This window comes from Electrophorus electricus, chromosome 1 (genome assembly GCF_013358815.1).
Source record: "Electrophorus electricus isolate fEleEle1 chromosome 1, fEleEle1.pri, whole genome shotgun sequence".
Classification (NCBI taxonomy): domain Eukaryota; kingdom Metazoa; phylum Chordata; class Actinopteri; order Gymnotiformes; family Gymnotidae; genus Electrophorus; species Electrophorus electricus.
The window spans coordinates 28,663,401-28,679,016 of NC_049535.1; the positions used below are offsets into that span (position 1 = coordinate 28,663,401).

Below are 15,616 nucleotides of genomic sequence, written 5' to 3' on the forward strand. Positions count from 1 at the left end.
TTATATAGCCTAGTTCTTTTTCCCCCTTTTAAGTCTGTTTGACAGCTACATCTTTTTTTCCGTCCTGTAATATCATTCAACTCCACCTTGCCTGTTTATGGGCGTTACCAACACTGTCCAATCAAGACGCTGAGATCTGGTGAAAACAAATTATTTCCCAATGAGCGTACAGCCTCGTTAGAACATCAGTGGAATGACAGGCGAACAGTGGACAGAAGTAGCTTGTCATTGTTACAAGCGAAATGACAAAAACCAATCGCTGTAACAACCTATTAGGCAAACATCACAGACGAAACTGTTTATACGTCTCCATCAACAAAGCCGTTCCCCCAACCCCAGTAAGATTGTTTTGGTAATACAACTTTAATAGTTTAATGAGCTTCAAAATCAGTCATCAAGTAAGTATAACAATAAAAGGTAATGTACATAAATCACTGTTCAAACAAACCCACTCAAACTCATACATCTATGCTTTTTCTAAATTGTTAAATCTAAATTATTCAGTAGCATCTAGCTAAAGATATTTACAGACATAAACTCTACCTAAAACATAGTCAAACAATTCAGACAAATTAAGAGACACAGTGATATGGCAACTTTCAGTATAGAAAGGGACTGCCATGTCTGGGCTTAATACTAGATTCAGTTTCACACACTGGCTGCAGAGATGTAAGCTGTTGCAAATAACAAAAGTAGTTAACAAAAGATTGTATAATGGATTTAACGATATGTAAAAAACAAGTGCATATAAAATAAAAAGTAAAGCAAAACAGTGTTTTGGAAAAGGCATGGAATGTATATCAATTATTTGGAATGTATATTCACTAGAAGGCAGTGATCAAAATGCTGGGTTTGCTTAAACCAGCAAGGGTTTGATAAGGCTAGACTGTACAACAGTTTTAAAATCTATAAGTGGAATGTTTCCTGTTTGATTTGTGCTGCAGTTAGTTTCATAAAGGCATTATTGGGTGGTCCCTGGATTTGCAGGTTGGGTGAAGGGCAAGCCATAGGTTATGGGAAAGGCGACTCGTCGTACACGTCCACACCCAGCTCCTCTTCAAATGTCACCTTAGCATCATCCGAGTCCAACTGTGACAGAACAAAACACTTGCAGTAACAAAACGGGCACACCTCGCAACAAACTATACAGGCAAAATATTCAAACGTTGGAATGTGTGTGTGTGTGTGTGTATATATATATATATATATGGAGGTTACAGTATACATGGGATAAAAGGAAGATGTATTGTTAAATATGACAGAAGGGGTCACTTACACATTTCATCTCCACGTCGGTGAAGAGATATCGTGACATGAACAGACGTAGTGGGATGGTGAGGATGAGGACAAAGGGCAGGGCCAGCGAGATGAGGGTGGACTTCACCGCCCACAGCACAGCCAGACAGAACAGCTGAATGATTGTGAACAGGTGCATTCGCCAAGTCTTAACCTGGACACCAAACAGACAGAGAGAGAGAGAGAGAGAGAGAGAGAGAGAGAGAGAGAGAGAGAGAGAGAGTGAGAGAGACGGAGAGAGTGAGAGTGAGGGAGAGAGAGAGAGAGAGTGAGGGAGAGAGAGAGAGAGTGAGGGAAAGAGTGAGAGTGAGGGAGAGAGAGAGAGAGAGAGTGAGGGAGAGAGAAGAGTGAGGGAGAGAGGGAGAGTGAGGGAGAGAGATAGAGTGAGGGAGAGAGAGTGAGGGAGAGAGTGAGAGTGAGGGAGAGAGAGAGAGAGAGTGAGGGAGAGAGATAGAGTGAGGGAGAGAGAGGTACAAAGAAGACAGATAGAAAGAGAGATTAAGAAGCATATAAATGGAATGGAAAAAAGGCTCTGCTATTATCTAGAAAAAACATGTTTTTTAAAGTATTACATTATAACAGTGAGCAGTTTTGTTTGGGGTTTTTTTGTGTTTTGCTGAAAATTACTTTATAGTCTACGTCTATCCAGCAGAATAAAAATGCCTTTTGACAGCTACAGTGACTTGACAGAAAAAGATGAACGATTCCATCTGCAACAGTGAATAGTTTATCAGCAAAGCCGTCAAATTAGACAAACCGAAAGTAGAAAGACAAGGCAGCATACCAGAGTGGCGTAAGGCTCGGCTGGGTGGTGCTTTTTGGGAACGATCAAGAGCATTGTGCGGTCCCAGAGCTGGACACCACTCAGAGATGTGATACCCATGTACAGGAAGATACCAAAGAGAGCTGCTAATGGAATCAGCTTCAAGACAGGCTCCATTAGAATGGACAGACCTAAGGTTAAAAAAGAGAATGAAAGTTCTTTTCTCAAGAATTATGTAGGAACATTTTCCTTCATTCACATTTTCAACAGATAGATAAAGGTTTTTCTACTTCCACAAAAAATAGCCTTTTATTTTTTAAGGTATGTGCACAAAAGCACAAGTGGGTCAACCTCTGCTCGTGGCGAGCAACCCACCTACCGGGTTCAGCTCCAGCCAATATCTAATACACTAAAGTCTGCAGGAGGACAGATTCTCCACTGTCTTGAGCAGATTTTAAATTTTTATAAAGAAACATCAGAGATTTACAGTTCCTTTTTTGAGTAGTAATAAAGAAAAAGCTCTAATGAAAACAACCCCCCCCAAAAAAATAAATAAGTAAAAAAAAATAAAATATATTATATATATATATATATATATATATATATATATATATATATATATATATATATATATATATATATATATATATATATATATATATACAGGTTAACCAAATGGCACAGTGTCCTTCCAAAACTCACCGACCAAAAGTGCCACGAGAAACCCACTGACCCTCTGCTCCAGCACCCTTTCGATCTCAGGTTTTGGCCCTTTAGTCATGACGGTGAGCGCGTTGGCGTGGGTGACGGATCGCACCGTGGCAGCACTGAACCAGGGGCAGCCAAAGATGGAGGCAACTCCGCCCATGGCCACTATGAGGAGCAGGTCCCAATGGAAGCCAGAGCCCTTCACCATCTTCCTCTCGGGCTTACTCACTATCAGCCTGAGAGGAAATCATATTGCATCTCTTTATATTAACCAAAGTGAGACAAGTATATTTATATTTGTGTAGCGTCTTGTATGCAAAGGTAATTAAGAGGGCTTTACACATACATGTATAACAGCATACAGCATATCACAACATTAGTTTAATAAAATATATATATAAAGATAAATGTAATAAAATATGATTCAGAAAGAAGATTGAGGGGGCAAGAAAAAAAATGAGTGTATTGTACAAACTAGGGTGCGTTTCTGTCTGGATTTAAGATGGCTAAAGTTTGGGCACATCTGAGAAGCTCACTGGGTGCATGTTGAAAAAGCAGTTACTACAACACTGTTTGGCCCTCATGGACCACAGACTGTGGTGTTATTAGTACCTTACTCTACAGACCAAGCAGGCGAGCACAGCCAGCTCTATCTTAATGATTGTACCCTTCCTGTGTTTATTGTTCATCATGTGGTTTGCGCTCATTTCAATAGCCCATACACGAGCAGTGTTCTCAGGGGCAGCAACATCACAAGTGTGTTAGTTGGAGGAGGGCATGTGGGAAGATGTTCCAGTGTAAATGTCTGCAGCTGTGCTAAAACTTTAGCTTGAGGGTTTCAGGCAGAGCTACTCACGTGGTGATCTGGGACTCGAGGAAGATGAGGATGAACACCAGCAAAGCTGGGAGGAAGCAAGCGAATATTAGCCAAATAGGGAAGGTCTTGTTAATCCCCATGGGGTGGATAATCCAAGTTCTGGCATTTGGGTTGGACACAGTCAAACCCTTCGGAACCACCAGTTTCTAATGATGTGAGACAGGACGATCAAAGTCATACATCGAACATGCAATTATACTACAGCAACTGATTTGATTATGAATCATACAAAAATCAGAAATAAACATTACTTTGCATTCTTCCATTATTTAAATTAAAAGTTTTCTTTGTCAATAGCTGTAAAAATTAACATGTTATCTATATCCTATACAAAACAACTGATAGTTTACATTTCTGTTCTGTTTTGATTGTCATTAGCCTAAATAAGAAGTGCAGACTACAGACTGATGTGAAAATGGAGGAAGCGCAGGTGCCAGTAACCACTGATCTTCAGTCTTCAGTGGTTATATCTGACATACATTTTACAGAAAAGGTAGTAGAGCGTAAATCATTTTTAATTTTCCTATATATAAATGCTAATTTCCTGATTTGACACCAATGTTCCATGGGATTGCTGAAAGTCTGGTTTGTCTGACCTGTGTGTAGGTGTCGTCAATAAAGAAGTCAATAGCAACCATGATAAAGATGGCAATGGGCACGCCGAAATCTCCAATAATGCGGCGAATCTGGGGAGAGGTAGAGATTCAACAATGATAAAACAGTGGTTGACCATCTTGAGGTGGCTTGAGAGTCATCTTATGTAAATGCACTACAAATCAATTTAACTCTTCATCTCATGTAAGATGCACTTTGTAGAAAACATTTAAAAATATTAATTACTGTCATAAATATTATTTGCTACTGTTTGGTGGTGAAAAACAACTTATTTCTCCATTATGTTTTCTAGTTTACATGTTCAATTTATGCCCCTTTAACATTTTGTGAGAATATATTTTCTATAATAAAGTGTTTAAATGCAGTCTGCCTTTAGCTATTTCTGTTTTAAAATGTTAGATTATTATTGTGTTAGTCTACTGTTAGCTCTGAAACTTTGAAAAATCTTAAAAAAAAAAAGTTAATTATACTTTTTTGAAAAATTAAACAGATAGGCTTGGTTGTTTGTAATGTTAGTATCACAAAGTATGCTTATTAACAGACAAGAAAAATACACTCAGTTCTATCCTATTCAAAAGTTATATTAGCGCTTTGTTTTTTATGTGTCTGATCAGATAAAGTCAAATATAATAATAGTGCTACTGTTCCTACTAAACAGCTACTGTTCCTACTAAACATCATACAGATGTATTCATTCACTGGTGTGTTTTTGTTGTTGTATTAAACATTGTTTCCTGTTATTAACTTACATTATAGGTTCTATACTAATGACTGACTGATGGTAGGGGAATTTTTGTCCTGTGAGCTTTCTGTTAGACCTAAAGGGCCCATATCCTCCATTTTTCCTTAGTTTTATATATTTTCCTTAATATCCACTTGCAACATTTGTGTGGCTTAATGTTCCAAAAACAACCATGATCTATTTTTAAACTGCCATTTTTTCAATTTTTCATTATCCCATAGAATTAAACAGGCTGTTTCTTTTACTGTACCTTTAAGACAAATATAAGCTAGATGAGCTCTGTTCTGATAGGCTGCCATGTACTGTGCCTCATTCAAAAAAGCACTCAGTGCTAAAACACTCCTGAGAACTGCAATTTAAAAGGGTGGGGCTGAGCTGGTGGAAATATGTACATGAGTTCTTGTGACATGAGAGAAACTGTGATTTCTGTGATTTTTTGCAGCTTAGATAGACTGTATGGACTGGGAGAGCCAACAGTATTGAAACTTTAACAATATTTGTATATTAATTCAAATTTTTATAAAGCAAGGGAAATTCAGTGTTCCTTGGTTGGGGCTCGTTAACAAGCTAGTGACGTGTGTGCTAGCAGTGAGCAGGAGAAAGCCTTGTAGGAAGAAGCGCCATTGTGTTCCAACATCACACTTGCTATGCTGTATAGACAGAAATGGCAGAGAAAGCAGGCTCTGACTTAGCAGTTAGGTTACATGAACTCCACATGAAAACCCATTTAGGAATGCAAATGATCCCACTGTAGCCGATAACATTTTAAAAATAATGTTGGAAAATTAAGATACTGTTAAATCCAAATTAGTAGCATGTAATTTACAATTATGACTGTTTACATCTTGTGCAATTGTAGATTAAGGGCCTTGCTCAGGGGCCCAACAGTGGCAACTTGACAGTAGGGGTGCTTGAACCAGCAACCTTCCGATTACAAGTCAAGTACCTTAACCACTGAGCTACCAGTTCCACTATTTTTGGCTATGTTAAAGTACTAGTAAAGGCCTAATATTGGTTACAGCTCAATAAAATCTGTATCAGCACTGGCCCTTGAAAACCCCCTTTCAGTCGACCAATAATAAATGATAACAAATGATAACTGTATTTTATCATTGTTCTTTATAATGTGGTCTTATGACAAACACACTTACAGTATATATATACACTATAATCTGCTCAAAATCTGCTTTGAAACTAATGTTGAAATAAGAAAAGACACCTATGCAGAAAGGTGGAAACAGTGCTGAAAAGGTCACATATTAGGATAGCAAAGGTCAAGCAGAATGGTACGCACAGGGCCAGGGAGGAAGATGCTATTCTTGAACTGGCGGAAGAAGTAGGCGATGAAGAAGCAGCCAAACATCAGGCACATGGAGAGCAGTGCTGTGTTGGCGAAGGCTTTCGCTTGCTTGTGTGAGGTCACATTGCCTTGTGTATCCGTTATGGTGTAGATCTCAAACAGTGACTCGAAGGGATTCCCACTTTCATTCAGAGGAGAGTAGTTCACCTTCAGAGGATGAGTTAGGAAAATCTGTGGAGGAACAATGGAATTAGAGAGAGAGAGGAGGTGAGGAATGGGGAAAAGACAAGAAAGGAGAAGGGGATGGTTAAAGTGATGGTTTTGTTAAAAAAAAAAAAAAAAGTTCATTACAAAGAATGGAAGTACAGATGGCAACATGTTAGCAATGGCAGCCATAGCCTGATTTTGACTAAACGTTTTTGTGTGTCCTTGGAAAATGGTTTATTTACTCTTTCTCTGATTGCTGTTGTTATGTGTGCATTGGTGTTTACCGTCAAAAGCTTGGAAAAAGTCTCATAGATGAAAATGAAGGAGATGAGGATGGAGAAGATCTCTTGGGTGAAGCGAGAGATGAAGCGGACCAGGAAGCTAGCCTCCGTAGCCACAAAGACCAGCACAATGACTATCAGCCATATGCCGACCCAGGTCCGGCCCACAATGTACTCAACGTCACTGTACTTACAGAACTGACAGGCAGATCAACACAAAGCATCATTAATACACTCCTTTCAAAATCAATGAAATGAGCAAAAGCAAAGTTTATGTAAAGTTTAGAATGGAAACGCGGATACGATGAAATGATGTTTGAGAAATGACCAATCACTGACATTTTTATAATTTCAATAAACTTCCAAGTCACACAGAATGTCCTCTTAGAGATAACTTAAAGAAATTGCAAACCTAAAAAACATAATATGCACCTTTATGATGTACCACTGCTGTAAGCTACAAAGATGCATAGGATCCACAATAAAGTTTTCAGATTGTAGGTGCATTACAAAGCCCTGATCAAAACTTAACATCATTGTTCTGGTTCTGCCCCATAGTACATGATTACTGGGTTAGCATTTTCAATTGGATTTGAAAATGCTCAAGAAAATGTTCAAGAAAAAATATTTCTTTGCACTGTAATTTGGCAATGTTTGGGATGTTCTGACATCAAAATCTTTCCTTACACACCACAGTAGGTATGATGATATACCAGGCAGCTAAAAAAGGAAATCCCCAAACATACCATGCTTCAAGAGATGTCTGGAGGAGATTACATTTACCTAATGCTTAAGAGCATTGCTTGGAGGCCCAACACTGGCAACCTGGCAGCAGTGGGGTTTGAACTGGCAATCTTCTGATTACTAGTCAAGTACGCTAAGAACTGAGTTACCACTGCTTTTCATTACACAAATGGAACAGTTATGTCTAGTGACATTATATAAGACATGCTTTTCTGTAACATGGGGATCTGTTTTTAGAATTCTGAAAGAGGATTTGTTAGACTGATGCTAACCCTTGTCTGAGTCACGCTCAGTTTTTAATGTGCTCCTTTTGCTGAGGAGCCGTACCTCGAAAAAGGCCACTTCAAACACCAGCAACGGTCCAGAAAATCCGATGACCAACACGGGCTGTGCGGCGAGCAAGCAGAAAATCATGCCCTGCACACTGGTAGAGATCATCATCTCCGACACGCCGATCAGGTTTTCCGTCTTTTCGGCTAGGGAGGATGGACAGACAGGGGTGAGGGCCAGTTAGCACAGACCAAGGGTTCAGATGTGGCCTCAGAAGCGTGCTGCAGGAGGGGGGAGGGATACTCACCTAGGAGTCCTCCAAAGGTGATGGCAGGCGAGAGGGCAGCGAAGTAGATGAAGATGATGGCAGACAGCACCTGGATACTGAGGCCGTCTGTGAAGTCACTGATATAATGCTTGTAACGGCGCTTTATGTCCTTTACCAGCCCCCCAAAGGGGTAGCCAGTCCGGGCCAGTGGATCCTCTGATGGCTTATCAGACCCTGCTCATGCCAGACAACATGAACAAAGAAATTATTATGTATGAAGGATGTATGAAGGGCAACTGTCAAATGAAACTGTTTTAAAGAACTCAGCAACAGCAGTTTACATTTGGTGCATGTATAAATGAGTGATTAGCTCCTAACTTTGCATTTTTATTTATTTAATTTTATCCTGCACCAGGATAACGCATACGACTTTTATATTGATCCTGAAGCAGCTCCATCCAGCTGTGATCTGCAGAAAAGGTCTGAGATCAGGCAAACCACGTATCTTCCACAAGTACCAGAATAAAGAGCCTAACCTTCAGGCTTTTTTCCAAGAACAATCCGAGAGTCAGCAGGGCGCACCCTGTCATGCAGCATCTTCTTCTGGAAGCTGATGAGAGGCTTGAGCATGGCCTCACTCTGGACTGGAGTGGGCGGGATCACAATGCTACAGTCCATGAAGTTGGCGATCGCATTGGTCAGCTCTTTTTCGTCCTGGGCCAAGTAGGCCTCCAAGCTGAAGACCTATTGACACAATGATAGAAGAAATTGCAGTTGCTGAGTAAAATGTACATTAAAAAATATATATATTGCACATTTGTGAACTAACTGGAATTTAACCTAAGGTCTTCCCCCTTATCCTCTCCTGACTCTTATTGGCTTGTGCCTCTTCTGTGTTAGGATTTACGGCCCATTCCCTGAAGCCTGGCCCCGCTCTGTCTCTCACCCAGTCAGCCATCAGGGTGCCCATGGCTCGGCCGCACTCATGAAATTCCACGCCGCTGTGGCTGGGTCCCACCAGCATAAAGATGAAGCGGACAGGTACCGCAGCCTCCAGGATGCCGTCCATCACCACAGAGTCCTGCAGCCTCATAAACGCCACCACTGGCTTCTGCAAGGAGTCCACCGCACCTGTGTGCATACACACACACAAACACACGCATCCACAGAGACATGCAATATGAAAGAGAAGTTAAAAGGGTGCACATTTTTGCATCTTGACTAAGTTACACACTGGTTTTCCCTGGTTAAGAGTGGTCATACAGTCCCCACACTCACCTGACAGCACGATGGATGCCTCGACGTGATCAGCAGAGTCCCTCTGAATGAAAGCAATTTAGAGCAAAACATCAGCGAGAAAAGCAGCTAAAGCAAATCACTGCATGGACTATATATTTATTATATGTAGAAGGACAGGTATGTAGCTGTACATATAAGTAGGTTAGATGGCTTGGGAAATGGCTGACAAATGAAGAAGAGCTACCTGTCTGGTGACAGAGAAGGTCTGCAGCTGGATGTCTGCCACGCTGACCTGTGGCACATCATTCTGACTGTGAACCAGAGAAGAACAGATCAAATGAACTGAATGTTGAGTTTTTGAGTTGGAAGCATGAAGTTATCCAATGAGAGCTCTGAGACTAACATTGAGTCTAGATCAGTGGTTAAGGTACTTGACTTGTAATCAGAAGGTTGCTTGTTTGAGCCCCAACACTGCCAAGTTGCCACTTAACCCTCAAGTTGCTTTCAGTCATAATTGTAAGTTGCTTTGGATAAAAGTGTCTGCTAAATGCTGGAAATGTAACATAATGATCAAGGGTATATTAGAGGTAAGTGTGTGTTTGAGTATTAGAGGAAAATGTGTGTTTGTAAGAGAGTATCTGTTAGAGGAAAAAGAGTGTGTTTTACCTGCGCTTCTGCAGCAGTGCATTCAGTAGGGCGTCACGGTCTGAAGAACGAATTTCGTTCTTGTTCTCAAGTTCATTTACTATCTTCTCGGCGATGCTTGAGAGGTCAAAGTCTTCCACATCCAGCAGCACCACCCCTACCCCCAACCAGTCGGAAAAAGACAGAGAAACACAAATAACTCATGTAGACATCAGAAACTGTAGATGTCCTCTTATGGCTTCAGCCAAAACCATACATGAAGTAAGAGAGCACAACCACGGGGCATTTCATTCCCTGGAAACACGTCATTACTGTCACATCCCCTGGGTACCCATGTCATTGGTGTCTGCAGCCAGATTACCCTCGTGTCTCACCTGTGCTCATAATCCTGCGAAGCTGAATAAGACTTTTGAACGTCAGGTAGGAGACATGTGAGGCCCCCCACGTGGACGTGTAAGGGTTAAAGGACTCCTCGTAGCCCACCCAGCGACCCGTCTCCTGCCACGTGGTTCCTACCAGCTCGTTGAGCTCCACGTATGCCTGGCACAGATGGAGACGCGAGTGAACCACTAAATGATGTGAAGTTTGAAAAATGTGTGGGTTTAGTTGGAATATTGGGGGGGGGGGTATACATGTCAGGAGTAAGATATGCAACTTATGTGTGACTGGATTTGCATCAAGTGTGCACTGACCTGAGCATCACCTCTGGTGGTGGCATTGGTGTTGGTGTTCCAGGAAGCTGAAACACATAACATTTGATGTGAGGCCAAAAACAGAACAATATGAAACACAATAAAACAACAATAACTCCAAAAACTTACACAGCCAGTAGCTAGAAAAAAAAAAGATGGGGGGGGGGGGTCTTTGTGCATATGGGTATGTGTGTGTGTGTGTGTGAGAGAGAGAGAGAGAGAGAGAGAGAGAGAGAGAGAGAGAGAGAGAGAGAGAGAGAGAGAGAGAGAGAGAGAGCGCAGGTGCTGTGTTCACCATCCAGGTCTGTGGGGATGACGTAGCACTCAGCATGTTTCGGCTCCTCCTGTTCGAGTCTCCTTTGCGCCAGGTCATGGCTACCTGTATGTCCCGGGGAACTCCTACAGGGGGCGACAGAGAGCAGAGACTGACAAATACAGTTGGGAGTGCAGAAGTTTGTCACTCATTGTCCAACGCTCTGCGTCTCACCAGATCTTACACACGATAGACCACGCCGTGCTTTGTCCTCTTATAAATCTACGTAAGAAAGCCCTGACAGGAAAAAAGAAGCCTCACAATATCCAGCTCGTCTTCTATCCAGGCCTTTGACCACAAGAGGGCGATCATTCAGAGATGATTGTCAAATGGGGTTCGGAGAGACGGTTGCGTTTACACTTGTATAACATCTGGCTTAAACGTCTCAGAGCACGTCGTAGTTTTTCTGCTTCAAATCCGTTTTAAATTTACAACTGCAGTTTTGACCCCTATTCACATTAAACGCATTACTTGCCCTTTACATTTGGCATTAAATTCGCGCCCCTTATCTGATTATCGCGGGTAGTTACGTATTTTACGGATCCAGCTGGACCTGCGTGTGAACGCGATGTCGCCAGCTTGTCCACATTCACCGTCTGACGTCGCGTAAACACCAACACTTTAAATTTCCTTCTAGCTCATCTCGTTATGAGACGAAGGAGAACCGTCTGCAGTGAAACGCAAAGCTGTTGCTTGCAGTGTGGAACGATACCAATGGACAATTAAAAAACGGAGAGCTAACTGCGCAAACGCCATACTGGTTAAATTAATGACAAAATGAGATCCGAACAGGATGCAGGTACAGAAGTTAAATAAAAGGGCGAATGTAAAGCGCGCTGTTTCTGGATAGGATGATGATGTTAATCTGACAATACTTTTACAGAATTTGCTAGAAGCAATTATTAATACATAGCAGAATGTGTGTGGAAACGCAAAATAAAAATATTGTTCGCAAGCATCTTTTGTGCATGGTTGTATCTAATGCTGCATTCATGACCAATTGGGAAATGAGACGTTTCCGACTTCCAAATAGGGAAAAATCAATTTGAACGCCCAACCATCTCGTAATTCCTACTCGGAAACTTGGAGGTTTTCGCGAGATCCGACCTCGTCGAGCTGAGATCCTGCAACGTCATTTGAACGAGGCAGCGTTCATGGTGAAGAGTAAGAACAGATACATGTTTGTGTTACTTTAAACAATCTTAAAAAATTATAATTATATATGAAATTGCTACATACTGGTTGATGCCTTGATAATTGAAGTATTGATTCGTTTTCTCAAAGATTGCCTTGAAAATGATGCCACGTAATTTCTTGATCTGTTAACGGTGTCTTATTGCCTTTTCTTAAAAAATAAAGAGCACGAACCTAAACTGTTCATTTCAAGTTTCGTGTACAACTGAGATTTGTAATATACAGCTATCTGAATGATATGCAGTTTCTGATATGCAGTTCAGTAAACTGTGATGGAAATTAGCGAGGCAAAATAATACCAAATGAACAGCTTTTGCGCTCCTCATCTCATCTCGAGCGTGTATGGCTTAAAACCGTGTTTATTTTATGCTCAGTAGCAAAAGGCAAGCATCAGTTTCCTGTGAATCTTCATATTTACAACTTCAGACGCCAGAAGCGTGAATGTTTTAATGTTGTATGTAAGAGTTCCCATCTGTCGTGAATGCAGCATAAGATCTTCCTTGTCATTACTTGTTAGAAGGCAATACTAATTCTCAACAAGTGGAGCGCAATTCCTCAGGCTAACGCTTCTGGAAACCATACGCCTACGTGAAGATAATGAGTTGCACAATTTTGAAGAAATAGGAAACTTGTACTTGTCAGGCTTTCAAAATTCATTAAGAATAATAGCCATTGCTGTGTACCATCATACATCAGATATACGTATTCCAAATTACATTTGACAGATTAAGGTTTATTATAACTATTTATGAAATAATGTTAAAATGAGAAGCTCTTGAAATAAAAAAAGAAATATGTGGGTTAACCCTTAATGGTGGTTACGTCATGTTTCAATGATGCGGAAAGCTATGTAATCAATTATATGACCAGATGGAGCCCACAGATATGTTAGTGACAAAACAAACAAACCATCAAAACTGTCAACATGCATTTCCATATCCATAACCATGCATTTCTTAACAACAAAAAAAAAAATTCTAATTAAAATTCGAATTAAAAATAAAAATTCTAAGAGTTTGTGATGAAAGATTCAGGATGTTGTCATGTATGAATGTAGGAACAGCTGTGGAAGGAAGGAAAAGATGGACCGTGTGTGTGAGTGTGTGTGTGTGTGTGTGTATGTATCTGTGTGTGTGTGTGTGTGTGTGTGTGTGTGAGTGTGTGTGTGTGAGAGTGTGTGTGTGTGTGTGTGTGTATGTATCTGTGTGTGTGTGTGTGTGTGTGTGTGTGTGTGTGTGTGTGTGTGTGTGAGCGAGAGAGAGAGAGAGAGTGAGAGAGAGAGAGGTACTCACTGGCTGAATGGGGAGGCTAGAGGTGAGTCATTGTCCTCATAGGACATGTCATTTTCCTAACAGAAAGGAAGAAATGGAGAGTAGTTTGTGTGTAGAGAAAGTTAGAGAGACTAATAGTATTAAATATTAATGGTCTGCTTACCCCCTCAAAATTTAGAACAGCTTCCATCAGTGGGAACTGAAAACTTCACAAAGAACCTACTCAAGCGTACACACACACACACACACACACACACACACACACACACACACACACACACACGCATGCACATAAATTACAGTGAAATTAATGTCTCATCTAATATAGTCTTTCATTTATTTAATTTTATTCTGCAATATCATCTAGAACGTACATGTTCAGTAGAGAGTGTTGGCCGTACAAATATGATGTTTCAGTGACCATTGTTTGTATTATCTATGTCATATCTACATATTTTGCAAACTTTGACATCTGACACATTGTGCATTTTCCACTGGTAGTGTTACATTAAAATATGTTCCTATTAAATTTAGTTAGTGGTTTAAGTGATTGATATTAGTCAGCAAAACACTGAGATTTCTACCATTACTAGATCTTTTCCTATAATATGCACAATCTAGCATGCAAGTGCACATTTTTGCATGCAGCTGCATTATTTGTTAGGGAAGCTACTCTTTCTGCACGAATGAGATCCTGCTTCAGACCCAGCAGGGAGATTTTGCCTCAAGTATGTGGCCCTGTGTGATAAGCACTGCTCTGCCCTTCCCTGTCCTATAACAGTCACCAACAGGCACACAGAAGGACAGACATGTTTTGCCTTTAAACACTCTTACCAGAGTGCAATCCGCTCTGATCTCATTATAAAACTTTCTTACTATTTTGCCCAAGCAATTAGATGTAAAAATCTGATGCTCTGCCCCCACCCCCCCTCCTTTTCACATATCCATATACTGGTTGAACATCATACACTTAAAGGGCATCTGCAGAAGGGAGCATTGGGTTATAAGTCTGTGTGATGCTGAGTGGAAAGCAGGTCTGATGTAAATAAATTACGTTTATGTAAATGATCACAAGGCTACCAAGCTGGTTAAAGGTGCAGCTTTCTGCAGGCTAAACCTTTGAACAGATATGGCAATTATCAAGCCCATGCCAGCAAGTTCTGTTCATTTACACACCCATGCACACCCAAAAGAGAACTAGGCATCCACCAAGCAAATACTCTCTGCTTTTGTAAGACATGCAGAATCACGTGAACCTATTGGCTAAACTGCCAAAATTTTGTCATTTTCTTCATAAATGCTAATACATTTAATTTATAAATGGAATTATTACTAATGCGTTTACTAAATAATTGTAACAAATATTGCTAACTAACTAGTGCAGTTTTCTGGTTTTTAGACTACCAACATTTGTTTGGCTCATAAACATCAGACATTTAGAATTATTTTGTTTAACTTGTACAGCCATGCCTAAAAAACATCCACATGAACCATGTAAAGAAAAAAAAAACATGTAAAGAAAAAACAGCCATTATGACCTATGTATATCATTACTAGTTTTGATATGAATTCCTTTTCCATTTATAATGCTGAAGTGCATTTACATTTAATGTTATCTAGCAGGCTGTACTTCTCCCAAGAATTTTGCATGTCAACACCTGATAGCATGATCTCATCTAAAGACAGGTGTCTTCCCATCTTTTATAGTCATTGTGACGTGTGGAGAGAGTGCACCCTGTCGTATAAAGAGGGACACGCCCTTACCTGAGTGCAGGTATTTCTGGAAGGTCTTTGGTGCAACAGAACCTGCAGATCCGCAGTGAGACTGAGAGTTGACCTCTTGCTTTCCAGTACGGGAGTGACCCAAGACTGATCAAGAATGCGCAGCGGACAGGGGGAGAGAGAGAGAGAGAGAGAGATAGATAGATAGAGAAAGAAAAGAGAGAGAGAGCAGGGAAATGGGAACACCCATTCTGACGCCATGGCAGAGTCACGTAGCACAGGACAAGGCAAAAAAAGTGTAATTTTTGGAGCCCCCCCCCCCCCCCCCCCCCCACCGCCCCATGACAGGGCACCCTGGGGTGGTAGAAAGGAGATAAGCCCTCGCTGCATTATCAACAGCACCCACCTTACACCCGGGATACCCCGCACTCACTACCACTCCCCCAGACCCCGTCAGCCTGCGCAAAAA

The 15,616-nt window shown here is 40.9% G+C and overlaps 1 protein-coding gene across 1 annotated transcript; it reads right to left on the reverse strand.

Annotated features, from left to right (window-relative positions):
• Positions 1 to 357: 357 nt before the first annotated feature.
• slc4a1a (solute carrier family 4 member 1a (Diego blood group)) lies at positions 358 to 15,338 on the reverse strand. Its single transcript, XM_026998041.2, has 21 exons — positions 15,190 to 15,338; positions 13,589 to 13,644; positions 13,447 to 13,502; positions 10,943 to 11,046; positions 10,648 to 10,694; positions 10,330 to 10,495; positions 9,977 to 10,112; positions 9,555 to 9,621; positions 9,350 to 9,392; positions 9,018 to 9,202; positions 8,608 to 8,815; positions 8,111 to 8,305; positions 7,861 to 8,009; positions 6,793 to 6,987; positions 6,296 to 6,532; positions 4,241 to 4,330; positions 3,624 to 3,790; positions 2,762 to 3,003; positions 2,081 to 2,250; positions 1,277 to 1,450; positions 358 to 1,089 (listed from the first exon to the last, which is right to left on the reverse strand). The coding sequence occupies exons 2-21, from the start codon at positions 13,613 to 13,615 to the stop codon at positions 1,012 to 1,014; spliced, it is 2,736 nt and encodes a 911-aa protein (XP_026853842.2). The 5' UTR covers positions 13,616 to 13,644; positions 15,190 to 15,338; the 3' UTR covers positions 358 to 1,011.
• Between the last annotated feature and the right edge of the window lie 278 nt (positions 15,339 to 15,616).

What these genes read in the sequence shown, in the direction of transcription:
- slc4a1a (XM_026998041.2), bottom strand. Translation starts at nt 13,615, where the DNA reads ATGGAAGCTGTTCTAAATTTTGAGGGG. An exon ending in TCTCGTGGCACTTTTGGTCG is followed by an intron (nt 2,251 to 2,761) that starts GTGAGTTTTGGA and finishes TTTTAACCTTAG; the next exon opens with GTCTGTCCATTCTAATGGAG. An exon ending in CCGAGCCTTACGCCACTCTG is followed by an intron (nt 1,451 to 2,080) that starts GTATGCTGCCTT and finishes TTTGGTGTCCAG; the next exon opens with GTTAAGACTTGGCGAATGCA.